Source organism: Muntiacus reevesi, chromosome 1 (genome assembly GCF_963930625.1).
Source record: "Muntiacus reevesi chromosome 1, mMunRee1.1, whole genome shotgun sequence".
In the NCBI taxonomy this organism is placed as follows: Eukaryota; Metazoa; Chordata; class Mammalia; order Artiodactyla; family Cervidae; genus Muntiacus; species Muntiacus reevesi.
In genome coordinates this window covers 231693582-231720955 of record NC_089249.1, presented here as the reverse complement: position 1 = coordinate 231720955, position 27374 = coordinate 231693582, and the positions used below count along the sequence as shown (strand labels likewise).

The 27374-nt window shown below is 44.3% G+C and overlaps 1 protein-coding gene across 7 annotated transcripts in view; it reads right to left on the bottom strand.

The window, feature by feature from the left end:
* Positions 1-27374, bottom strand: part of ARHGAP26 (Rho GTPase activating protein 26) — a 663940-nt gene that overhangs the window by 317199 nt on the left and 319367 nt on the right. For all 7 annotated transcript variants that reach the window (XM_065918816.1, XM_065918817.1, XM_065918815.1 and 4 more), the window contains 4 exons: positions 18070-18165; positions 16406-16467; positions 11483-11554; positions 4540-4641 (listed from right to left, as the gene is read on the bottom strand). In XM_065918816.1, the coding sequence (XP_065774888.1) occupies positions 4540-4641; positions 11483-11554; positions 16406-16467; positions 18070-18079 (246 nt within the window). In that variant the 5' untranslated portion in view covers positions 18080-18165. The remainder of the gene's footprint in view (positions 1-4539; positions 4642-11482; positions 11555-16405; positions 16468-18069; positions 18166-27374) is intronic.

Sequence of the window (27374 nt, the reverse complement as noted above, 5' to 3'; positions counted from 1 at the left end):
AAAGGATGTAAACAATTTGAAAACCAGGATGTGTCCTGTGTACACTGAGTGTTACCACCAGGGAAGTGGAAGCAGATGGGCTTCAAGCCCTGCTCCTACCCTAAACCAGCCACATCTTCTCTGGGCAGTGGCAATCCTCTCCTCACTGGCCTCTCTGATTTCTTTCTCTGCCCCCACAATCCAATATCTATCCAGCAGCCAGAACACTTTCCCTAAAATCTCCATCAGATACTTTCACAGCTCCTTTGATGCCTTCCCCTGGGCCCTACTATGGTCTGAAGACCCTGAGGAGCCAGCCCACCCCTCTCTCTCCCCCTCAATCCCTCCCTCTCCTGTTCCAACTGGGGCTTCTAGCCACCCTCCAATACTCTAAACTCTTTCTTTCCATGCAACTTCTGCACTTGTTGTTCCATCTGCCTGAAAACCCCTCTCCCTAGATAGATGTTCAATTTTTTTCGAACTTTAATGCATACTAAGAAATATCTTTTGCACATGACTCAATAAACATACATATATAAGTAAATGCAACACACTTTCATCTTTTTCACTCTATTCCATCCTACTATACTCTGTTTCATGATCCAGTACTCAGATCTTATGACACACGCACAATCTAAAGAACACTGTCCTAATTTTAACCCATGTTGCTCCTTTCTCTTCCCCTGGTCTCATTTCAAATGTCCCCTCTTTAGAGAAGCCTGAGTTGACATTATTTTAGGAAGGTTGCCCCGAGGAGTTTATATCCTATCTCCCAATTTATTTCCTTATCACTACATGAAATTCTTATTTATTCTTCTTTCATGTACTGCCAAGTAGAATATAAAGTCAATGAGAGTAAAGACCTTGTTCCACTTTTCCATTTCAGACCCCAGAAAGGGGCCTGGCCCATAGCAAACATTCAACTTGATGCTTGAGGAACAAAAGAATCGATCTCTATGTGAACACCAGTGACCCAGCACTAAGAAGTAAATTGTAACAGAATGCATTTCCAATGGAAAAGGAAAAAAAAAAAAATCCCAAGTGGAATGGTATGTTTCTCCTGCCAATGACCCTCTCATCTGGGCCACTGAATTCACCCACATCCTTAGCGGCTGCTACAATGGAATCAAAAGCCGGATTCCAACCCCTGAGTAGGCAGTTCTGTTACTCGAGAAGCCGTAAACCTACCAGCTTGTCTAAGACCCACCAACCACTCTGTGCTTCCTGGAAAAGAGACATTCTCCTAGATTCTAAGTTCCTGCCATACATTTCACTCCCCACAACACACTCAACTCCTGAACAGACTTTTCACAGAAGCATCCAATGAATAATTTGTCCAAGGAATGATTTATCTTAAAAGCCAGCTTCTGAGCCACTGAAGGCACTGACATTTTAAAGTCATCCACTAGATGGCAGCATTGCTTCACATCACTACCCTGTTATTTCAGCCAAGACAGGGGATGGGCTAGAATTTACAAGTATTCAGGTCAGGCCTACAAGCAAGGAACAATTCTGGATCATCAAAGGAAATAGATTTCATTAAATGTGTAGCAGGAGATTAATAAGATTGTTAAAAGTTGATTTTTTAATAAATGGGAGGAAAATCATCACTAAATAGCTGGAAGACATTGAGCAAATCACTTGACCTCTGCAAGGACCTCAGTTCCTGCAAATGGAATTCTAAGAGGTTTAACCAGAGGATCACCACGGTCCCTCCTGCTCTCCATTTCCATTATCTTGACACTCACATTAAATAACAATGGCTGGCAGGCAGCCCAGCAACATCCTTCCTTTCCAAGACTAGAGACAAGAGCTTACTGGGTTAAGGTCTCCAGAGTCAGGAGCCAGGGTTCAAATCCTTGCTGACTAGCAATGGGCAAGCAATTTAACATCTTTGAGCATCAGCCGCCCCCTATGTAAATGAGAGGGAATCCATCTGTACCTCATAGGGTGGCTGTGAGAAGCTGAGCAGATTCCATGTGAAGTGCTAGTATATAAATATGTATTCAGTAAACAACCGCCACTATTATTGTTGCTGTTGCTAGTAAAAACATTATCATCATTATTATTATGAGATTTTTATTCAATTTAATTCAGTTAAGGTATAAAAAGCAGTGCTTGAGAAGAGACCAGGACTTGCAACAAAGACCTGCAGCCTAATCCTTGCCTTCAAAGTATTTAGGAAGTGTAAATGGGCAAAAGACAAGGACTGTAACAACAAAAAACATAAATGCAAAAATATCCACTAAGATAAGCAGATAAATACTGGCAGAGTCAGAGCTGCAGACAGAATGTTTGCCCTCCTCACCACTACATTAGTAACTAATCCCCAGTGTGATAGCATTTGGGGTGGAGCCTGTGGGAAATAATTATGAGCTTAGAGTCTTGAGCATAGAATCCTTTTTTTAAAGTCTTTATTAAATTTGTTACAATGTTGCTTCTGTTTTATCCTTTGTTTTTTAGGCCAGGAGGCATGTGGGATCTTAGCTCCCCAACCAGGGATCAAACCCACACCTCCTGCACCGGAATGTGAAGTCTTAACTACTGGACCACGAGGGAAGTCCCTTTGTAGAGTTTCTACACAAGTTCCCAAGGAGACTAGCTCACCCTACCCACTTTGCCTTGTAAGGACACAGCCAGAAGATAGCCATCTATGAACCGGCAAGCAGGCCTCACCAGACACCAAATCTGCCACCACCCAGATCCTGGACTTCCCAATATCCAGAACTGTGAGAAACAGATTTCTGTTGTTTGTAAGCCACCCAGTCTATGGTATTCCATCACAGCAGCCAGAACATAAAGCATCAGGAAAAATGCCATCCAATGTGGGAACAGGGTAGGGGGAGGATCAGGCCAGTTATAGGAATAATACTTTACATTTGTGTGGCAGCTATAATTTACCTTCTCATACATGAAGTAGTCAGGTGATTTATGAGTATTTCACAAAAGAACTAGAGCTCAGAGAGACCAAGTACTTTCCCAGGTCACACAGTCAACTATGTGGTAGACCAAGCCTTGAAAAGAAGGTATCTCTGTCAGTCCAGTGTTCTGGTCCCCATGATGCTATCTCAGTTCAGTTCAGTCGCGCAGTTGTGTTGGACTCTTTGCGACCCCATGGACTGCAGCACTCCAGGCCATGGACTGCAGCACTCCAGGCTTCCCTGTCATTCACCAACTCTCAGAGCTTACTCAAACTCATGCCCATCAAGTCAGTGATGCCATCCAACCATTTCATCCTCTGTCATCCCCTTCTCCTCCCACCTTCAATCTTTCCCAGCATCAGGGTCTTTTCCAATGAGTCAGTTCTTCGCCATCAGATGGTTGAAGTATTGGGGTTTCAGCTATCTCAGGGGGAAATGCTATTGGCATGGCCCTAAAAGAAAATGTGGGACTTGTCCCAGACCAACTCATCAGGGTCCAAGCATGGGCAGAACAGCCTGGGAGGAGAAGCAGTCTCACTCTGGGGACGTCATTCATGTGCATACGTGTGCATCTCCCAATGTCAGTAGGTGCCAGAGCAACTATTCACTCACTCATTCACTCATTTCAAAGCAAAGAGTTCTGAGCACACCACTTCCTAACTGGGATATGAAACAAATCCTAGTGGGGAGGGGAGTGGCCTCTACCATCTGCTGACTATTCCTGATCTTTCAACCTTTAACCCCATCACCTTCATGTGAACAGAAGTACTGGCATGGAATTTGCTCTAAAAGAAAGGAAACCGAAGAATGCAAGCTAGCTCAAAAGCCTCAGGTTCTCTTTTAGCACACACCTGAGACAGTTCAAGCAAATTTTTAAGAGTTAAGTAGGAGGATATTCATGTAGCCAAGCATGGAGTTACACTAGCAAACTGCCCTGTCTCTCCAAAACATATACCCCCTCCCCATGCAAATCTCCAGGAACTAAATAAAAATGGTCACAGCTCCAAGGTCACAAAGCCAACTTTTCTTTCCAAGTTAACCACTCTTTAAAAAGACCTTATGCAAAAAAAAAACAAAAAAAAACAAAAACGGGCATATCAAAGAATTTACTTTTTTAAACAAGGTAACCTCTACACAAAATATATGAGAGACAACAAAATACTGCTTTAAAAAAAAAAGACTAATGCCAAGAAGTGGTTGGATTTTTTTTTTTTTTTTCCATTTCACATTAAGGAAGGATGACCAAAGGGTTTCAGATACTAACATTTCAAATCAGTGATGTAAGGAGAAAGTCAAAAGGCAAGGTAAGGGAGTACAGAATTAAAGTCAAGGGTGAGAGAAACAGGAAAACAGATCTCAGTTTGAAAAGAAGAAGCAGAGTCTAGTGATTAGAGTGATCTTGACCAGCTGCATGTTCCTTGCCATGGACAGGATGGACAGCACACAGTGTGAGCTGCAGTTTGAGAAGGGACAAAGGCCATGTAGGCAGCAAGCATGGAAGGAGGGATCAGAATGAAGCTCCTGGCTTCTGAGATCCCTTGCAACCCTAGGGTGTTCCAGCAAAGAGTAACCAGCACATATCCACAGTACCATGGAAACATTAAAACACTTTATTCAGGTCACTAGTAAAGTCACTTACCTCCTGAAGCTGAGATTCTTTCTTCTTGGAAGACAAATTCAAGTGCTTTTCTAAGATGCCACAATACTTCTCTGTCTCCTTGTCATATTTCTTTTTGGCCTCCTGGCAAAAAAAAAGAGGAAAGGAAAAAGAAAAAAGAAAAATAAGATGTTCCAGGGATGGAAGCAACCCGGGTCAGACTTTTCCTGTTCATCTTCATGGGTTCATCATTCCCTTAAACCCAGAAATGTGGCAGACCACCCAGCTCCTACTCTTCCAATAATGCCCATGAAACCAAACAACCACACATCAATATCCTGACCATTTTGAGGGTCTACAATAGAGGACTCACTACAATACCAAAAACGAGGTAAATGCCAGTATTTCAAAGTGGCAGAGTCAGGACTCCACCTTCTAAAAACTTCAGTTGTAAGATAGAAATTTCTAGTTTATAACTCACAAGGATGTTCAAAGCCAAAGGAAGAAGGAAAGTTATCTGTAAAGCTAATCCCCAAACAGGAAGGTGTAAGTACACCTTAAAGGGGACAAGTCCGAACTAATGGTAGATCAAGCTTTAACCATGTTCAAAAAGCACTGTTTAATTTGGAGATCTAAACATCCTTGATGCAATAATAGCACATGTGGGCCTTCAAGGTAAGGAATAATTCAAAACAAAGAAGATGCTATCTTCCCAGATGTGTTCACTGCAGCAGCATTTATATTAACCAAAAAAAAGCAACAGTAACAGTGCTGCCTAAGAATAGAATCTGGGATAATTAAAATATGAGGCAATCATTAAACATAACTTAGAAGGCTAGCTAGTCATATGGAAGGATGCTCACAATGTAATGAAAAGTAGTGACAGCATGATACAAACTTGTTGCATCCTACAAACAATGTGTCTACCTAGAGACAAACATTAGGTGGGAAAATACTTCAGTGAAAATACTTGAGATAGGAAATGGGATAATGAGTGATGTTTTCCTCCATTAGGGAGATGTCTATTATCCTATATGATTGCTTTCAAAATAAAAAATATACATGTACAAAAAAGATCTTCACGACCCAGATAATTACAATGGTGTGATTACTCACCTAGAGCCAGACATCATGGAATGTGAAGTCAAGTGGGCCTGAGAAAGCATCACTACGAACAAAGCTAGTGGATGTGATGGAATTCCAGTTGAGCTATTTCAAATCCTGAAAGATGATGCTGTGAAAGTGCTGCACTCAATATGCCAGCAAATTTGGAAAACTCAGCAGTGGCCACAGGACATGGAAAAGGTCAGTTTTCATTCCAATCCCTAAGAAAGGCAATCCCTAAGAATGCTCAAACTACCGCACAATTGCACTCATCTCACCCGCTAGTAAAGTAATGCTCAAAATTCTCCAAGCCAGGCTTCAGCAATATGTGAACTGAGAACTTCCAGATGTTCAAGCTGGTTTTAGAAAAGGCAGAGGAACCAGAGATCAAGTTGCCAATATCTGCTGGATCATCAAAAAAGCAAGAGAGTTCCAGAAAAACATCTATTTCTGCTTTATTGACTACGCCAAAGCCTTCGACTGTGTAGATCACAATAAACTGTGGGAAGTTCTGAAAGAGATGGGAATACCAGACCACCTGACCTGCCTCTTGAGAAATCTGTATGCAGGTCAGGAAGCAACAGTTAGAACTGGGCATGGAACAATAGACTGGTTCCAAATAGGAAAAGGAGTACGTCAAGGCTGTATATTGCCACCCTGCTTATTTAACTTACATGCAGAGTACATCATGAGAAACGCTGGGCTGGAGGAAGCACAAGCTGGAATCAAGATTGCTGGAAGAAATATCAACAACCTCAGATATGCAGATGACACCACCCTTATGGCAGAGAGTGAAGAGTAACTAAAAAGCCTCTTGATGAAATTGAAAGAGGAGAGTGAAAAAGTTGGCTTAAAGCTTAACATTCAGAAAACTAAGATCATGGCATCTGGTTCCATCACCTCATGGGAAATAGATGGGGAGACAGTGGAAACAGTGTCAGACTTTATTTTGGGGGGCTCCAAAATCACTGCAGATGGTGACTGCAGCCATGAAATTAAAAGACGCTTACTCCTTAGAAGGAAAGTGATGACCAACCTAGATAGCATATTAAAAAGCAGAGACATTACTTTACCAACAAAGGTCCGTCTGGTCAAGGCTATGGTTTTTCCAGTGGTCATGTATGGATGTGAGAGTTGGACTGTGAAGAAAGCTGAGTGCTGAAAAATTGATGCTTTTGAACTGTAGTGTTGGAGAAGACTCTTGAGAGTCCCTTGGACTGCAAGGAGATCCAACCAGTCCATCCTAAAGGAGATCAGTCCTGGGTGTTCATTGGAAGGACTGATGCTGAAGCTGAAACTCCAAATCTTTAGCCACCTCATGCGAAGAGTTGACTCATTGGAAAAGACCCTGATGCTGGGAGGGATTGGGGGCAGGAGGAGAAGGGGACGACAGAGGATGAGATGGCTGGATGGCATCACCGATTCAATGGGCATGAGTTTGAGTAAACTCCGGGAGCTGGTGATGGACAGGGAAGCCTGGCGGGCTGCGATTCATGGGGTTGCAAAGAGTCAGGCATGACTGAGCCTCTAAACTGAACTGAAACATTGTATTAGCTCTCCCAAAGTCACTGAGTTTCTATTCCCTATTTTACAGATAAGAAAACTTAGATTCAGGAGGTTAACTTCTGTAAAAAGTTCCAGAGAGTGACAGAGCTGGAGTCTGAGCCCAAGACAAGCTGCTTTTAAGCCCACACCTGGACATACTGTCATAGGTGGTTTCTCTTCCCTCCACATTTCAGTGGAAATGGTAGGTAAGGGGGCTGGAGGAAGGTCCACCGTGGCCTGATAAAAAGGATCAAATGCACTAACTGGGTGCATCACTCCTGCTTTTGACTTTCGGGGATTCCACGGGAGATATTTTTCTGCAACTCCAAGGCTTATAGGAGGAGAAAAAAATTTGTTGCCAGATAAGGAAGCTGAGACCCCTCTTCATTTAATGATGATGTAATGAGCAAGCACTCTGTGTAAGGATCCTTCAGGCACTGGAAATACAAGGCAGAAAAGGCCCCACCCTCATGGTAGGGGTGTTCAAGCAGAAGGAGAAACACAATTAACCAGTAAACAAACAGCATGATTTCAGACTGCCACAGGTCCATGAAGGAGACAGGGTGTAGTCCCAAAGATTCTTGCAGACAAATGTTCTGGAGAGGCCTCCCTGGGGAGGGGAAGTATGATCAAAGATCTGCTCACCTAGTGAGGGGGAGGGGACTGATAAATGCAGATGGGCAGAACACCCAGAGCCTAAGCGTGAAGGACACACCAAGAAACCATCACCTGAAGCGCTGACAAGCACCCGTGGCATCAGAACACCATTTATCTGGTCAGCACCAAGACTCTAAGCCTCAGAAAAAGGGCAGAATCTTCATTTACCCATTTGAGCTGGCAAGTGTCCATGTCTACAAATCTGAATTTTGTTTGAAAGCCTTACATCCATGAAAAAAAACATGCAGAAGCAAGTGGAGACAAAGTCAGAGGACACGTTACTCCTTCAAACAAGGAAAGGTACAGACAAGACACTTGACTCAATGCTTTTCCTTCATAGAAATCTAGTGACTTGGAGCTGCAATTCCAACTCTAATTAATACTCCTACAGCCCTTTCATCAGCCTTGTCAACAACCCCCCAAAGAGAACCCTGTGCCAGCACAGTCCAGCTGACCAGAGGTGAGAAGAGGCCTGGGAACATGAGTCATTGACATTCTGTGACTTTCTGGCAACTTGAGCCTCCACATTCCATGCTCAAGAGGACAGCCAGAACTCAAGGGAACAGGAAGCAGTTCCTGTCCTGAGAAAACAGCAACAAGATCTCTGGGGGCATAACTCCACTAAGATTGAGATAATGTTCTTTAGACAGGAAGGTAGTAAGACTCCCTCACTCAGGTACCAAGATGCTATTCACTGACTTCCAGAGGGTACACAGTATTTGGCAAAATGGATCCAAGACAGAGTTAGGATCCTAGTAATGATTCCCAACTCCGTACAAACCACTGTCCCTCCAGGACTCAGTTCCCTGATCTATAAATTCAGGATGACTAGCCCAGATAATGCCTCCAGTTTTCCCTTTCAGCTCAGAGACTAACAAAAAAGCATTAAGAACACCCACCCCATTGTAGGACTGTCAGGAATAAATGAGATAAGGCATATCCAGTGCCTGGCAGAGCACGTGGCACATGGAAAGTGCTTGATAGAATTCCGTGCTGATGATTGATGGTGGTGGCAGTGATGATGAGATCCAGCATCTAAACCTACCTCCTTCTTATCAAAACACCACTCACTTTCCGGGTCCCACATCCCAGGAAGGAAACCCTTCACAGCACCCACCGCAATGTGCAAGATCATATGCTTATTTATACCATTCTGTACAGGGCCTTTCTCCCTGCATGCCACAAGCAAGGCAACTACATCTGCATTTATTCTCCACCAAACAGCAAAGTGGAGCACAGTGCCAGGCATGCGGCAGGCTCTCATCGTATCTTATGAATGAACTGTGCATATGGAACAGAACAGCTAATACCAAATGACCTTATGACAGCATTCTGAGCACTTTATAGGGGTTCACTGATTTCTTCTTCATAATAACTCTGTAAGGTGAGCACTATCCTGATCCCTATTTCTCAGTTTAGGAAAAAGAAGGTCAGTAATCACCCCATGTTTATATGTGAATAGCACAAACGGGATTTGGGCTCAAGCAGCCCCACTCTGAACCACCTTCTCTGACGTCTATTGTAGTTTCACTGGAGAACCCAGCTTTGGCTGTAAGAAAAATCAACTCCCCCAAACTCAGGTATCTAAAAATAAGGCCATGGCTAAGCCAAGCCCATAGGATCTGCCCTACCCCAAAGCAGCCATATTAGCACAAGAATGCTCCTTCGTTCATAACCTTCACTCCCTGCCACCAACCCCAGCACTCTAACTTCTGCTTCTTCAAGTAGCAACAGGCTGTTATAGCAACCGAACTGGCACCAGAGTGGGGAGGAGGATGGGTAATTTAAGCATCACATGGGCAGAGCTGGGAAACTTCAACTTGGCCGCTACAGAGAACTTGCTGGCTCTGAGGTATCCCTGAATTTGCTCCCTCACAGCCTAACAGAGGGAATGTTGTTTCTTTGTGTTCTTGTAAGTGTACAAAATTCTGTGATATACATGTACAGTGTGGAGGTGGGTACGAGGAACAGATATATAGAAAAAAATAAATAACAAAGGGGGAGGTATGGGAAACCATCCACAATTTCACCACACGGTTCTTTGACGAGAATGAGAGAGGAGAGTGTGTGTGAGGAGAAACATGTTTTGGTGAGTGACTGTTTTCTACAAATTTTTTTATTCTTGTGTTTCTCACCATCTATAGCTCTCTGAAAAGGACCTGCTCCTGTCATGACCATCACTGACATCAGCCCAAAAGAAGCGTGCTCAGACTTCCCCTCCTCCTCCATGGTAACCATGGTAATCCCCAAAGCTGCACCGAGGGAAGAGGCCGGAGTGAGAGGCGTCTGTGCTTGGGATTTGGAGAAGTGACTACTGGAAAGATGACTCAATACATGGGTCTGCTCTGCCTCTGCCTCAAAGCTCTTTAGGACCCTCCAGAGCCACTTCCGTGTTGGTAGGACTGGGAGGCAGAGGCCCCAAGGCCACAAAAGAGAAGGTGCTCATGGGGTCTGCATCAGTGAGAACTCAGGGAGGGGCACTCGGCATTTTCCCGTCTGTCCCTGGGCCTGTTCAAAGGCTTGGACAAAATCTTAGCAGAATAAGAGTTCCTTTAAATTATACATTCCTGAACGTATGATACAATACCAATGAGCTCCAATTTCTTCATAAATGAAAACTGTAAAATTGGATGGGAAGTGCTGGAAAACTGGAAGAAAAATCTTGGCCACGGTCCTTCCTTCAAATTAGGATCGTCCATCCCTCTGAATAACGGTGACTGACCAGAACGTCTCTTTCACGCCCTAATCATATTCATTTTCAGAAAGCAGATGCACTTAGTTGGGGGTGGAAGAGACCACCCCTAGTTATACTTCGGCTCTGTTTTTCCTACCTACAAGCAGGCACCTCTCAAGGCCATTTCACAACTGAGTAAAATCCACACCGTCTCAACAAGAGGGTGACATTGCCCAAGATCCCCTGCAGGTGGCGCAAGGGGCTGCAAGCCAAATGACTTCAGTTCCGTTAAAAAAAAAAGGAAGAAAACCTTGAAAATCCTTTTGCTTTCATTGATTCCAATGAAAACATCTTGCCCATAGGTGGCCTCTAGCACTCTACTGAAGGTCAACCTGGCTAGGGCTGTCTAGTGATTTATCAGAGGGCGGGAAACCCGGGAGAATCCACCTTTAAAAAAAGGAGTAACAGGTTAGAATCAGCCAAGTTTCAGCGACCATCTTTCCAGATCAGTGGTAACAAATGCTGATCTCTGGGTTGAAGCAGTCCCACTTTTTGACTTGCACAGCATGCAATATATATTTTTTAATTATGTGCCCCAATTTTTTAAAGCCAGGAAATTTCACATAAAACTTTGACTTTTCAGTTTCTCTTGAAAAAATGCAAAGATCTAACAACAAAGGGCTCAATTTCACACACAGTAGAAGTGGGCTAAGAAGAGGGTCCTCACATACATAGGCGCCTATTTGCAACCCCTGTCCTAGGCCTCAGTCCTGGACCTCTGCAAACAACACAATTCCATAGTGTCCAAACACACAGGTAACTACTCACGCAAAGGAGGCACGGTTTCCACCTCTGGGTGATTTATGAACTAGCACAACACAATTAGATCTCAAAACACTACAATGACTGATCTGAGGTTGACCTCTCAGTCTTATTTCAGACACTAGGTGTTGTATTTTCCAGACCTCCTGTCCTGAAATCCAAGAAGGCTTGCAAAATTCTCACCTTGGCAGCCCCAATCTGCTCCTTTCGAAACTTCTCCAAGGGAGTGATGAGCACTTCACTGGCATTCTCAATCTGGAGAGGAAAAGCAGAGGGGTGAGGCAGGGGGGAACAGAAGCAGTATCTCAGTAAAGAAGCAAAGCAGTTCTGGCACAAAAAACTACCCCATGCCTCAGTATAAAATCTGAGTTAGCACAATGGTGCCTGCGTCACCTCTTCATAACACTTGAACCAACAGCATGCGAAATCAAAATTTAGTCATTGGTTCAAAATACAGTATTCTTCCTATGCATGAGTAAGACAGATTCTTTAAAAACAAAAATGAGAACCTTTAAAAATGTAAGCAACCACACTGAAGGCAGAGCAGAACTGGTGACAGAGTAGGGTCTAAATTTCAAGCTTCAGCGGACATCTTCTTGTAAATGCTCATTCAGCCAAGTTATATTTAAGTAGATATATTCAACCCTAAGGCTATGTTAACACTCCCTGCAAAAAAATCCCACCTTTGGTGACATAAAAACCATCCAAGACTGATTCTATGTAGCCCTCCCTACCAGTTCTGGACTGGGATCAGGACACTTGTGCTTCCTGGCTGCCTATCAACTTCATCTCACTGTACTCACCCCCTCAGGTCCTGCCCTCCAACCACACTGTCACCTGAAAGTGAAAGTCGCTCAGTCCTGTCCGACTCTTTGCGACACCATAGACTGTAATAGTCCATGGAATTCTTCAGGCCAGAATACTAGAGTGGGTAGCCTTTCCCTTCTCCAGGGGATCGTCCCAACCCAGGGACTGAAACCAGGTCTCCCGCATTGCAGGTAGATTCTTTACCAGCTGGGCCACAAGGGAAGCCCAAGAATACTGGAGTAGGTAGACTATCCCTTCTTCAGCGGATCTTCCCAACTCAGGAATCAAATTGGAGTCTCCTGCAGTGCAGGCAAATAGTTTACCAACTGAGCCATCAGGGAAATTTTATTGTCACCTGAAGGCACCTCAAATGGACCAAACCTTCCCCACTTCCAAAACTCTGCATTTGGTTGTTCTTTTAGATATTCTGTTTCCAAATTCTTGTGTGGACAACTCATTACTTCTTGCAGTTCAGTTTTCAGCTTAAATATTACCTCTTTAGGGAGACTTTCTCTACTGCCAAAGTAATCAAAGAAATTTCCCACCACCTGACCAAGCATTTTCTTCAGAAGATACAGACTAGCTAAAATTCTCTATTTCACCATTATAATATACACACATACACGGCACTCATAAATGCTCACTTGTCCACCACCATCCCCAAAACACAGAAGAGTGCTGAAACAAAGGAATACTCAAACGTTTTCAACAATTAAATAAATGAATGAATTGATTCTTGGTTGGCTGCCAACTGTGTGACCATGGGCAAAACATTTAACCTCTCTAGGCTCTAATTTCCTCATCTGCAAAATAAGTGGGGTGAACTGTTCCAGCTCTAAGATTCTATATTCTTTTCTAAGGCAGCACGATATTTTACAATCTTTCCTTTTAAGTCATTCACTGCTCACTCGTCACTCAACTAATTATTTCAGGAATCTCATCGCAACAAAGCATTATTTTTCTAAATCACATGCCTATCCATCGCAATGAAACTAACAGAGTAAATGCCAGAAGCCATAGATGGAGACAGCAAAGAACTAACTAGACAATGTGAAGGGGAGAAGGTGGCAGGTCTCCAAATTTATTGCCGTTTGCCTTTTTCTCACTTTTGAGAGCATTTCTGTTAGAATATTTTAACTCTAGAGTGCTGCAATACTGTTTAACTTGCTTGATTTATACTGTCATTTGGCTCACTTATTTCATCTTTTCCACAAATCAAGTATAAATCTCAAACACAATGGTGCTCAGAGCCCCTAAGTCAGTGGTTCTAAATGTTAACTGAAAGCTAGGCTCACCTGAGGAATTTTTAAAATTCCCAATCTCCAGGCCAGGCTCCAGACCAATAAATCAGAAACTCTCTACCTCATTCCACACATAAGTATCTTTTAAACTCCCCAAGTTGTCCCAGTGGGCCTCCATGGGGAGAATCAAGCCCTCACTAGATGCTAAATACACAAAAGCCCTAACTTCCCACATGGGAATCAGGACGCCCAAGTCCTTGTCCCAGTACCTGCTACTGCAAGCTATCAGTCTTCAGGACATCTCACTTTTCTTATCTGTCAAATAAGAGGCTGTACACAGTAAGGAAAAACGTCCATACAGGTCTAAGATTCTATGACTATATGATTTCCACCCAGTTCCAAGTACTAAGCTAATATGGGAACACAGTAAACCCTTCTTCACCCTTCAAGAACTTAAACTTCCAATGGGACACAAATATATGCAGTGACTATCAAGACACTCCACAAGCAGAGTAAGAGGCAGGAACTGGACGTTCAGAAAATACAAAGGATGGCCAGGAAGGCTTCCCAAGGAAGGTACAGCTTTACCAGGCTAAGCTGAACTGAATACAAAGTTATCACAAGGGAAGGAGGTTAGGGAAGGGGCTTGTGATGGCCAGACACTCATATGCAGACAGCAGAAACTAGATTCACTGACATTAATAATAAAATTGCAGAGGCAAGCTGAAAAGTATAATCCAGTCATTATTCCCTTACCCCAGACCATAGCAATCTGCAGAGTATTCATCATGATTTGCTTGCCACACACCCCCCCACCCCCAAATAACAACTCCGCCAAGCACCAGACTCAAAAGAATCACTTCCCTTTCTGAGGCACTAGCACGTGCACACACACACAAGCTTTGCTCTGCTTCCACCCACCACCCTCCTGATTCTGGCTCAAGAACCCAGCAGGGAGCAATCAAGGCAAACAGTGCCTCTCTCTACAGAGCTGAAAGTGACAGACTTCTGCTCTGGTTGAAGTTTTAAAGAAACACCTGCTTCTTTGATATCACTCACACTTGGGTTTGAATTCAGACTGTGCCACTTATTAACTGGGTGATTTTGGTCATATTACTTTACAGATGTAAATCTCAGTACCTTCATCTGGACAATGGAGATGATGAAGGTCCCACTTCATAGAGTCATCATGAGAGTTAAAATGGAAAATGCATGCCTACATAATGTCTTGGTAGAGCTTGTGAACTGAACTGCATCCCCTCCAAAATTCACATATTGAAGCCCTACTGCTGCTAAGTCGCTTCAGTCGTGGCCGACTCTGTAAGAGCCCATAGACAGCAGCCCACCAGGCTCCTCCATCCCTGGGATTCTCCAGGCAAGAACACTGGAGTGGGTTGCCATTTCCTTCTCCAATGCGTGAAAGTGAAAAGTGAAAGTGAAGTCACTCAGTCGTGTCCGACTCTTAGCGACCCCATGGACTGCAGCCCACCAGGCTCCTCCGTCCATGGGATTTTCCAGGCAAGAGTACTGGAGTGGGGTGCCATTGCCTTCTCCTATTGAAGCCCTAACCCCTATTAAATTAAACAAGGAGGCCATTAGACTGAGGTGGCTCTAATGCCTTAGCAGCCTACATAAGCAAACTAAAACCCAAGGCTTTAAGTTCCTCAAGGTGAAGAAACTAAAATCTAAGAAAATGAAACCAATCACAAACAACTAGACTTTTCCAAACAAGGAAACCACTTAAGCTATATATATATAATTTCCTTCCTTTGCTTCCACATCTGCTATATAAAAATCTCTGCCCTATCTCCTTTAGATGGGGTGCTCCTAACCATTTATGGGTTGGTTCCACCCAATTTGAACCAATTTTTATTCAAATAAATTTAAAAATTTAACAAGCCTCAGTTTATCAACACTCACAATGTGATAGTACTGATTAAAAATTTTAGAGATGGAGTCTTTGGAGATAATTAGGTCATGAGGATAGACTCCTCATTATAGGATTAATGACCTTGTTAGAAGAGGCAGGAGAGCTTCTCCGACCTTTCTCTGCACTGTGAGGAAACAGCAAGGAGGAAGGAGGTGGCTGTCTGCAAGCCAGGAAGAGGGCCCTCACCAGGAACCAAATCAGCCAGCATCTTAATCTTGAACTACCTGTCTCCACAACTGTGAAAAATAAATGTTTGTTGTTTAAGCTACTCAGTCTGTGGAAATTTGTTATGGCAACCTGAGCAGGATAAGGCGGTACTTAGTCCTGAAACAACTGACTGTCAGTATGGGAAGAGAAACCAATGCTCATGGATGACTGTCCTCTGCGGCACTGCTGCCTAGAAACAAGCCCACCTGGGGACAAAGCAGCATGCAGTTTCACTCCTAATATCTTAGGAATAAGAGGGAGGCCCACAAGAGCTTCTTGTGAACACAAAATCCCTCATCTGTGAATGCTGAACGACATCAGAATAAATCCTCATACAAAAGATATCTCTTAGAAACCTGGAGATCAGTGTTTAGATTCTTGAATTTGCATACTGCCTCTCTTTGAAAAGCTTCTTATAGTTCCTATCATTTACTAAGTACCCCTTGACTGGGTGCCTACCAACATGGCAGGCACTGTGTTAGGTGCCTTAGAATTAACAAAAGAGAGCTCTTAGATGAGTTTAGTAAGGTGAGGAGAAGGGGAGCAGGGCAGGGCACCTTCATTCCCATTCTGCCAATAAGGGATCTGAGTTAAATTCAAAAGATTTATTCCATCTAAAAGCTAAGTAATTCAAATGATCCACCCTAAGTCATATACTCTATATACATACATATATATATACACACACCTTATAGTGAATCTTTAAGAGGGTAAGTACGTGGTTCTAAGTTACACATGGTAAACCTTTAAGATTTACAAAAGGCTTCAAAACCCAGCAAGGATGAGAAGATGAGATCTGCTCACGAGCCCAGAGCAATCAAGTGGCAGAGCCTGGACTCAACCCCATTCTTCTGATAACAAACCCTGTGCCCCTTCAATGATCACACTGTCCATGACCAAGGTCAACCCAGCCATACTCACCATTCGTATCCGTTCATCTTCAAGATTCCTGAGGACAGTGGCAAACTCCTGTAAAGACCTTGCTGGAAAAGAGAAAGGGGTCGTGAGGTGGAAGTAGAGTGAAAGGCCCTTGGAAACCCTTCCAGATACAGCTATTATGTTACGGACTAAAATCCCTTGGCATGTGCAGAAGCCCAAAGACAACTCTTCCCAAGGCTCCCCTTGTCTTTTCATCACTAACCATTAAGGATGACCCCAAAATGCAGGATAATCCACTGGGAACTCAAGCTGGGGAAGGATTTCCTTCAAGGAAAAGGCCTCCCTGTTCCTGAGAGTCCCCAGGACTGATGGGATGCTGGCCAGCTCCCAGGCTGGATGGGGTAGAGCTCTTCTCAGGAGTTCAAGGGTTTCCTGCCCAGGATTCAACCTCTGCAACCTTTGTTGTGGGGCTGCGTCAGAACCCAACCTTTTCTTTGCACCAGAGTTAAACAAACAATGCCGCTGGCATTGAAAGCCATCTCTCTGCCTTGGGTTCCTCCTCTCTGAATCCTCAAGCCCCTTATTATTGCAACACAGTTGGCAGTGTAGCAGTAAGACGTAGACAGTCTCTTTCATTGAAATTATTCCAAACGCAACAAGCATTGCATACAATAGCCCTAAGGATATTGGAGACATTCATGTATTGTTGGGAAAAGCATTCACATTTTCAGGCATTACAACAATGATGTTTTCACTGCTCTCAGCTGTCTCCCAATTCCCCCTGCTCATCCCCAGATTCTGATGCTCTGTAAGCCAACAGGGACTCCATAAGCATTTAGTGACTGAATTAATTCAGTGTAACTCGCTCAACTCCTGCTCACTGAATGGAATCAACCAATACGCCCAATGGAAGGATATGGTGTAAAGACTAGGATCTGGCAAAGACAGGTGTCTTGACGTTGCAAATCCTCTGTGCTGAGTGTTGCCCACAAAAGATGGACAGGAGACGGTGAAGGGAGACACAACGCAGTGAGGTAATAAATGAGAACCTCCATCTGTTGCTAAGGAAAATCCAAGGGGTAGGTGGGGGTGGGGGAGCGGTGGGCAGTGAATAATGCAGACACCCAGCTTCTCTCCACATCCAAAGGCAATGACAGTACACAGCCACAGCCAACTGCTGCCAGGGCAGAACAAGAGGTCGGCTGCTCAGGCTCCCCAATTTTTAAAGAAGCTGAAAAACTGGAACTTGACACAAATTCAATTTATACGTTAATTCAGTTTTTAAAAAATGAGTGTCCAAGAAAATATGTCTGCATTAGGAACTCTGATCTAGCTCTTCTCCCATCTCCCCATGTTCTACTTTTGCTCTAATCCTAAGGTACCACGTTTGGAATTGGGGGAAGAACATCATGAAGCCAGCCAGAAGCAGCATGCCTAGTGGAGGGCGGAGACAGGAGCCCCACCGCAAACCTTCCCGTGCTCTTCTACAGGCCAAAGGGGGGAGAGGCAATCGCAGAACTCTGAGGAAAAGCCCAGGAGAGCCCCAGGGCCCCTGATCCTCACTTCACTCTGCTGGGTCTACTCTTAATATCGACTTAATTTATGACACTTCCATACTCGCTGTTCCAGGGGAAAGACCCAGTGAGGACGATGAAAGTGTGGTGAACAGTGCACTTTTTATATTCTTACATGTGGTTGTGACTTACCTATACACATTTCATCATCTGTTTCTGCATCTCCTATGCACTGAAATTTAAATTCATTTAAGGAGTCTGCAAATTTCCGCTTCGCTGAAGACAAATCTAGCAACAACAAAAAAAAGAGTAAAAAATGTGAATTACTGAAATAAATTTGCTTTCATATTTACTGAGCTTTTTAGTCCTTGTACTACAAAAAGCAGCTAGATCTGTTCCCGAGTCCAGCTCAGAGCACAAAATAATGTAAATTCAAAATAGTAAGTAACTGTTTATAACATGAAATAGCTGCTTCACAAGTCAGTACTTTTGCTACATTTGCTTTAAGGAGTCTGGCCCCCTCTCCCTTAATTCCTCAAACTACACAGAGAGTCCTGCCATCTCCACTTGATACACATGGGAATCCACTTGCCTAAGAATGTCGGGGTCAGAGCCCACATTAGGATCTGTTCAGCCCTGCTCTGTCATTGACCCTCCACATGGGTCAGTGAAGCTGCCCCCATGTCAGACTCAACAATACGCACCCCAATCTAACACACACGACAAACAGGCATTAGGTGGGAGCTGGCAGAAAGGGCTTGGAACTACACAGGAGCACCCCAACCTCCTCTTCTGACTCAAGGACACACAAGTCCTGAGTTCTCAGAACCCTCTGGGCTCCCCCCAGAGGAGAGCAGCCACCAGCCTGACAAAGCTCTGCCTGAACCAGTTAGTTCCCTGGGTGACCTCGTTCCACCACCGCCACGAGAACAAAGCCCTGGCAATGTTCTGAGCTGGGGTAAAAAGCGCACCCCACACATGGTATCTATAAGAAAAGCTCTCAGAGGCCCTTGTCAAATTTTAAAAACAAGCTTTCATTTAAGACAGTAATAAAAACCAATGACCCTTCCGGAACCCTCAGCTTCTGTTAAGGGTATAAACCACCGAGGTACCTTTAAGTGGCCTGACAGACGAGGCTGCTCGGCACAAATGTGCTTAACTTAATTCCATGTGCAGCCTTCCTGCAGATTAGGCTAATCATTCAAATTACCCTCGGACATGTTTCCCTCATTGAAGGGGAAATGGCATTATGTTCAAATTCCCAGAGGAGGGAAATATGAGGCATAACTGGCAGCGAGGTCTGGCTTTCATAAGGTACTAGGGGGAGTTAGGGGTGAGGGAGGATTCTGGCTTCACAGATCAACAGAACCTTTTGGAATAAAAGCATCCATGATACTCAGCACTTCTTTTTTAGTTCCTAAATTTGTCCCTTGAGGTTAGGGGTCATGTTTTTTCCATGTGCTGGCTTGGTTTGTTTCCTCTCCATGTACTTGGCACTGTACCCTGCTCAGTACGTGCTAAATAATATGTGTGTGGCAGGGACGGGGAGAGCTACATACAAATCCAACCCCCAGTAGTGAGCTCGCCAAAGCGAGTGTTCACTCTTCTTGGGTCTGAGGCTCAGACCACTGCACGGTTTCCAGGGGCTCCTGCTCTGGGACTGCCCTCCCAACCTCAGCTCATACGACGTGGGTCCCAAGCTCGCTATGCCTTGTGCAAGGCCCTCTACCTGTCACCAGCAGAGGAAGGCACTTGGAGCAGGGGAGAACAAAGGAGCCAACGGCCAGCAGTCTCTGATTCAGTCACTTTAATGGAATGGTTCTTGGCCAAAAGTATAGATTCTGGCAGAGAAATCTCTCAGGGCATCTCTTAAGATTGGCCAACCCAGGCTGAGAATATCCCCAAGAACACACATCACTCCCTGGCAAGTCAAGAAAGAAACAGATGCATCTGAAAGAACACTGTGGGGAGAAGGACAGGGGTGGCAACTGTCAGGCAGGAAGAAAATGAGGAAGAATAATGTTTCTAAGTAGAAGACAAAGCTCTTCCTACAGTGCATGAAATGTGGACAGGTGGTACTCAAGTCTAGGCTTTGCCAGAATGTTTCTCTGATCGGGATTCACAGATAGAGGCCTGAGCAAACAGTAAGAACAGGAGTGCTTCTCTATCCACTCAGCAACCCTCCTGTGCCTCTCCAATGGGGCAAGTAAGACTCAAGCTGGACCCTCTTCTCAACAAGGTAGAAGAAAGGAGAAAAGTCAGCCAGGCTTGGGAAAGCTCCCAAACAGGCACCTGAAAAGTCGTGCTGCCAACAAAGATTGAGCAGTGGCTAATGATGCACAATGGGGCCTTTGTGGGGTCTTCCTCGGGAGGCCCATGGAACCAGAAACAAACCTGTAAGCTTACAACCAGAGTGTGACCCGACTTCCCTATGTGGTGACACTCAGCATACCCCGTGAAGCACTGTGGGCCCCAAAAAGCTGAAAAAGAGGCTGGTCCCCTGGATGGGAGATTAGGTGATGAGTTCTGGTATGGAGTCAACACTGGGCTGTGGGCCAGGAAGGACAGCTGGGTAGAGTGAGCAGCCCAGCCATTGGAATCTGAAAAGAAACTCACCATGGGCTTGAATGACACGTGCCTGAGAGAGAACTTTCCATGTAAAGGTATAGTGAACACCACTGTTTCCTTGTTCAGCATCTACTCCCGGCCTTTGGAATAGCATTTTCAGCTCAACTATGAGAACCTCCCTTCTCCACTGGCATTACATGGGGTCCTGGTTCTATACATTGGTCAATCCCTTCCCCAGGCCCTGGCCCTCACCTCAACCTCCGCCACTCCTGGATTCACGTTTTAGCTCCATCATTAATCAGCTATGCAACTAACCCTGGGTTAGTCATAAAGCCTCTAACATCCCAACTAATGTAAGTCATCATCCTCTGGGTGAGGGGGCCTACCTAAGTGGTGGGGCTGCCAGGAGACCCACTGAAACACACGGGGTAAGCGCTCTGTAGGCTGTCAGCTTCTGTTCTAGGCAGGGCTGGGCTACCCTTCCTTAATACATTAGTCTTTCATAACAGGGCCCAGGAAGCGAGGCACAATTACCCGTACTGAAAGTCGGAGACGTGAAGGGGCTGACATAAGCGCACACAACCTCTAAGACGTGGATCTGCAACTCTACCAAGCCCTCTGAACTGAGGTCCCTGGAGCACACTGCACTGGTTCACCCCATTAAGATCCACTCCTCTCTGTTACTTGGGACAATGCAGAGAACACCAAAAAGAGAACACCCAAAAGCCACTGCTGCTTGGCTACTGCCACCCAGAAAGAGTGCTGGCCTCTTATGTAGGTGACCACGCTGGATATGCAGCTGCACAGACACTTCTTTCCGGTGCCTTCATTTTGATGCATACAGGAATCTCTCACACACATTTCAGTAAGAGAAGAGAAGGCAGGGAGGCTGGTGTTGGCGCTGGGTGCATGCCAAGCTTCGTGGCACCCTGCTCATATAACCCCACTGTTTCATGTTCAGGCAGCGCGAGACACAGCAAGGAGCCAAGCAGAGGCAATAATATTTACTTTTCAGAAACATCTGTTGCTAGAAAGGCAGAACGCTGGCCAGAGCAGAGGGAAGGCGTGACTGGCAGCCTCCAGGGAGGACAAGGATCTGCTTTAGAGTAAGTAGGCTCTGCCGCTGAGTGAGGAGACCAGGCAGTGAAGGGACGAGGAAGCAGCTGGGAGTCTGGGCCCTGCCAGGCTGCTCCAAAAGCTGCTGCTCACTCGAGAACCAAAGGACACTGCCCTTCTCTTCCTGGAGATGCCACAGCAGATACTAACTCCCCAGAGATTAACAGAGTAAGCCAAGTATAATCCTTTCTTTCACTGAAATAGATAGGTTTACCCTAATTTCTTAAATTGGTTTATACAAGTTTTACCAGTAATAGCACAAATCAAGCCATTTCCTTTTGCTCCTTGGGTAAAACAACACACATGTGCAAATGAACACAGGGGCTTACAAACACGTACATAATGAAGAACTCAAGGTAACCTCACAGTTATGTTTATTATCGGTGCATCTGATGTCCAAAGTTAGCAAGACTGGATATAACTATGCTTAAAATTCTTTGCTACTCTGTCACTGTCCCTGGATCTAGAAACTGGCCACAGTTAATAAAGACCAACGGCTGAGGGAAGCACTTGCAACAGGATTAGCCTCTCGGCTGCTTACAAGTGGTGTTCTTGTGTGTACAAGAACACCAAAGGCCCCAGGCCTTGTTAATCTCTCCCTGCTCTGAAAGCCAATTATACTTACTCTCTGCACCCCATCATACTGCATTTAGAATGATTCATGAGTGATTCTGAATTACAATGCACAATGAGTGTGTAGGACAGGGCTGGACAAGGTGGCCCTCAAAACCTGTTACATTGATCTGCTTGGCCAAAGAAACACAAGTTGGTTTGTGTGGAATGTCAGATTCTTTAGATAAGAGGACCAACATTGAGAGCTGAGAGGAGGACATGAGCCCTAGAGAAGCTGAAGCTTTTCCTCAGAAGCCCCACTCTCAGGTAAAGCTCAACACTCTCAAAATGAAATTCTCTCTTCTCTCCTACCAGCTCCCCAAAGAGCCAACCACAGGTCCCGTCCTGTGTCCCTATTTAGGCAAAGGACATCACCATTCAACGTGCCACAGAAGTCAGAGACAGACACCCATGCGTTATCTTTGACAGCAAATGCTCTCCTCCTCAAGTCTGTCCATTTCGCTTCCTATGCATTTCAGTTCTGCACACTCCTGCCTCAATACCAGCAACCTATAAACCAAACCCCCTCATTGCCTGGATAACTGAAACTGCCCCTTCCTGGTCTCCCAACTTTGTCCCTCCAATGGCTCTCCACCCAACCATGCCAGCTCTAGCAGTGAACCCTGCAATGGCTTTCCAGAGCTCTAAGGACACAGACCAAAGTCCCCCGCAACCTCCCCGAGGCCTAAAAGGTTCTGCAGGGTCTGGGCCGCCACCTCCCAGTGGGCTCTGCAAGCCCTGGCCTCTGCCAGTTTCTGGAATGGACCCTACTCCTGCCAGCAGCCCTCTGTGCAATAGTTCCTTCCTCCAAGAAGTCTTCCCTGACTCATCTAACCAGGCCAAACCCTGCCCCAATTTCACTCCCAGAATCCTATGTACCTCTTCTTCACAGCAACTTTACTTCGTTCAGATAATTATCTGATTAGGGTCTCCCAGAATGGTAAGTTTCATAAGAGTGACGACTGTGTTCCTGCATGTTCACCACTGTATCCAGAGAACCTAGCACAGTGACTGGTTGAGAGAAGGTGTCACTGAAAGAACAAAGGGAGAGAGGAAATTGGCCACTCCATAGTTCATCACACTCATCAGAGGTGATATTCCTGATTTTATGCTTGATGAGTGAAGAAGAAAAAAAAAAAAGATAAGGTACACTAGGTGAAACTTTCCAACTACGCAAGTCTGGTCAGAGCTTACCACGTAAGAATGTGGTTACTATTAACATACAGCCACTTGCCCTGACACTGTGCATTAAGGAAGATTCCCACAGAACTGAAGAAAGAGACGCCCACAAGCTCTCTACCAAGTGACCAGGAAAATGAGCTACAAACATAGTCACTGTTGGTCACAGCCAGGTGTCCCTCTTCAGCCACAGCACATCCCCATGCCTGGAGCTAAAACAGATGAAAGCAGAATTCCCAGTGACTCTTCTCTTTCCCCATATGTGGACAAGCTGAGAGCACATTCTACCAAAAACTGTGCTTGGAGAGAGGCATTTCCCCAAGTCACAAGTGGCATCTTAAACTGAGTTCTATTGCTTAATTTGTAAGAAAAGCAAGTGATGTCTCCTTGTTCAATGCCATTCTACAGCCTGAACTCTATATTATTACATAGGCAAAAGGAAACAGACCATGTTCAAATACATTTGACTAATTTCTGTGATGTGCAGTCTTGCCTAAAGCTTCTAGATGACAACTGACTATGTCAGGGAAGGTGTGCCAAGACTCACAGAGAAACAACAGGGTCAGTCTTCATCCTGTCCCACTGATGAAGATACCGTCGAGAGGAGGGAAATGTCCAGTGGATGCTCAGTCAGCAATGGAGAGAGGGACCCTAGCCTCCATGGGGGAAGAACTGTCCTAATACATTCCAAGAACCTCTGTTGGTCTAATCCATTCAAGCCTGAGACATGGAGGGGAAGGGTGGAGGGATGAAGTCTTCTGCATTCTTTCAAACATGGCTGGAGAAGACTCGGAAAACCTCTCAGCTCTCCAGACGATGATATGCCCACCAACCACATCAGTCACAACACAGCTCACAATGTGCACTCTGAGTACACATCTGAATGTTTTTCCTAAGGCCATTTTCCCTAAAACTGTATTTCTTAAATGAGGCTATAGCCAGCACTGACTCTGGAGAATTTGTTTTTCTAACTAGAGTACCAAAGCTAATGAAATTTTCGGGGCTGATTTTAAAATGAAATAAACCAGAACAAAGAAAGATGTGTCAACCTTTTCCAGATGAGGTTTCTAATTACATTTACATGAAAATATCCTTCAAAGAAAACGTGGAAGATCCAAACTCACCTTTATGTAAATCAAAACAACTTTAAATATATTATTTATTGGATACTTTACTGCGTAATATGTACCTACTAAGCAATTTAAATCATTTCATCCCTACAACCACTGTACTAAGGACGCGTTATTACTCCCCTTTTCAAATGGGTAAATGGATTCAGAGAGGTTAAATAACCTGTCACAATCACATAGTTAATAAATGGTAGTCTAAGAACCTGGTTCCTCTGATGCCCAAATTCTTAACTATTATACCATAATGCCTAATTTACTCAAATAGTTGAGAATCTGATAGCAATATACTCGAAGAAATAAAAAGATGACACATATATATTCTATATCCTTGAGGAGAATACAATTTAGAAGGGTCTACTCAGTGCTAGGGTACAGAATCCACCTGCCATCACAAGAGACACAAGAGACATGGGTTCGATCCCTGTGTCAGGAAGATCCCGTGGAGAAGGAAATGGCAACAAGCTCCAGTATTCTTGCCTGGAAAATTCCACGGACCCAGGAATCTGACAGGCTATAGTCCATGGGGACACAAAAGAGTCAGACACAGCTGAGACACTGAGCATGCATACATGTACTTTATGTATACAAACTTATCAATTAAAGCAGTGCATGCTAAGGTGAAAAATAGCCACAGAAGTGTAAAAGGGATATTATTTCAGCTGGAGCCATGGGAGGAGGCTCCCCAGGAAAAAAAAAGAAAAAGAAGTGGCATTTGAAGTATACTTTAAAACTTCAGTACTATCTGAATCTCTAGAGATGGGAAGAGGTACAGGGCAGGGGAGAGAGGCATGCAAAGGTATTCTAGAAGTAAGAAGGGGAAGCAAAGAGATGCAAAAGCAGAGGACCTACCCAGAAACAGCAGGAAGCTCAGCCTGAAGGATATAAGACTAGGAAGAGAGGTTTGAATCAAACTCTGGAAGAAACTGAATGCCAAGCTAAAGAATTTGAACTTCATCCCCAAGAAAATGGAAACCAGATTTTTACACAGAAGAGAGACTAGATCAACTTAAACACTGATTAACCCTTTCACTGATTAACTTAAACACTGATTAACCCAGCCTAGAACTTAGTTTGGGAATTTCTACTCTGACGTTCCATCCCACTTCACTCAAGAACAAGCAACCACAGTCAACAGGCTTTCTCCCTGTGGTGTGACACCTCTCAAACTGGACACTGGTGCACAGGCCACCCAGTCTGGAGATAACGAGACCATGAGGAATTCAAAGAAACTCTGCTCCTTACTAAAACCTCCAAGTTCAGGTCCAACTATGAGGGATCAGTAGCATCATCACTCCATATACATAATAACAGCTGACCCTTGAACAAGATGGGGCTTCTTTGATAACTCAGTTGGTAAAGAATCTGCCCACAATGCAGGAGACCCGGGTTCAATTCCTGGGCCAGGAAGATCAGCTAGAGAAGGGATAGGCTACCCGCTCCAATATTCTTGGGATTCCCTTGTGGGTCAACTGGTAAAGAATCTGCCTGTAATGTGAGAGACCTGGGTTCGATCCCTCGGTTGGGAAGATCCCCTGGAGAAGGGAAAGGGTACCCACTCTAGAATTCTGGCCTGGAGAATTCCATGGACTGTATAGTCCATGGGGTCACAAAGAGTCTGACACGACTGAGTGACTTTCACTTTCGCTTGAACAAGATGGGGGTTAATCACATATAACTTACAGTTGTCCCTTCATATTCACATCTCTTCCACATCTGCAGATTTCAAGCAACCACAGATCATGTAGTACTGTAGTATTTGCAATTGAAAAATATCCACATACAAGTGGATCCACACGGTTTAAGGGCCAACTGTATATACAAAAGATTCATACAAAGATATCTGTATTTCCCAAGTGCTAATTAGCTTTACCTCATGAAAATATTGAGAGTTTAAGTGACAGGAAATTAAGGACTAACTGAATAACAGTGCATATCACATGGTAGGTGCTCAATGGACATTTGCTAATCAATTACCATTATGTTAAGTGATTCAGCATCAGATCTACAATGTGCAAAAATTAATAAACATTAGTAAACTCTAATTAAAATAAAGTCAGAAGGCCAGAAGGGCAAACTCTCATGCCCTACAAAGTTAGCAAAGCTCAAGAAGAAAAAGACTTCCCATTCTTGCTTGGCAAAAGCTTAGCCAACAAGAGACTGTCACAACTCGGCCAATGAAAACCCAGTATACTTTAAACTCTCAATTCCTCCAATGGATTCTCTGTTTACTACAGCCCTCCCAGCTTTCTTTTCCCCTCTTTGAAAAAGTTCTCTTCTCCTTGCTGTATTGGGGCTCGCATGTAGCTCACCATGGTTGTAAACTCCAAATTGCAAATCTTTGTTGATTGCAAATAAACCCATTTTTGCTAGAGAAGTAACTGTCAACCTATTTATGTCAAGATTTTGGTGGCTTGTATGGGGATTCAGAGAAGACCCCAATGACTCCAAGTCTGGTGAGCAAACAGATGTGGTACCCACTTAAAGTCCATTGTTGCTCACTGATTTTCTCACCAACCCTGGGATTTAAGGCTGTTTTTCCTCCTCTGTTCATCCAAATCCAAGCTTCTGCTCCCTTTGTGTTTTGAAGTTCTCCAGGTTTTATTTGAAATCTATTTTAAAGCCTCATCCTTTCTTATTAGGTCTTGTTTCTGATAGGCCTTATTCTATCAATATACTCAAGTACTAACCTGACACTTCAGCCTGATTTCTAGGTTGTTACAATTCAAACTGTGTTGGTCTTCTATTCATTTCTTTTGGAACAAGAGCTGCTTCATTGGAGCTGTGCCACTTGAGCCGTTGGCCTTATTCCTTTTGAAGCAGGAGCTATTCTACTGGGACTGTGCTGTTAAGCCTTTGATGTAACTCCTTGGGGACTAAACTGCTCTAGTGGAA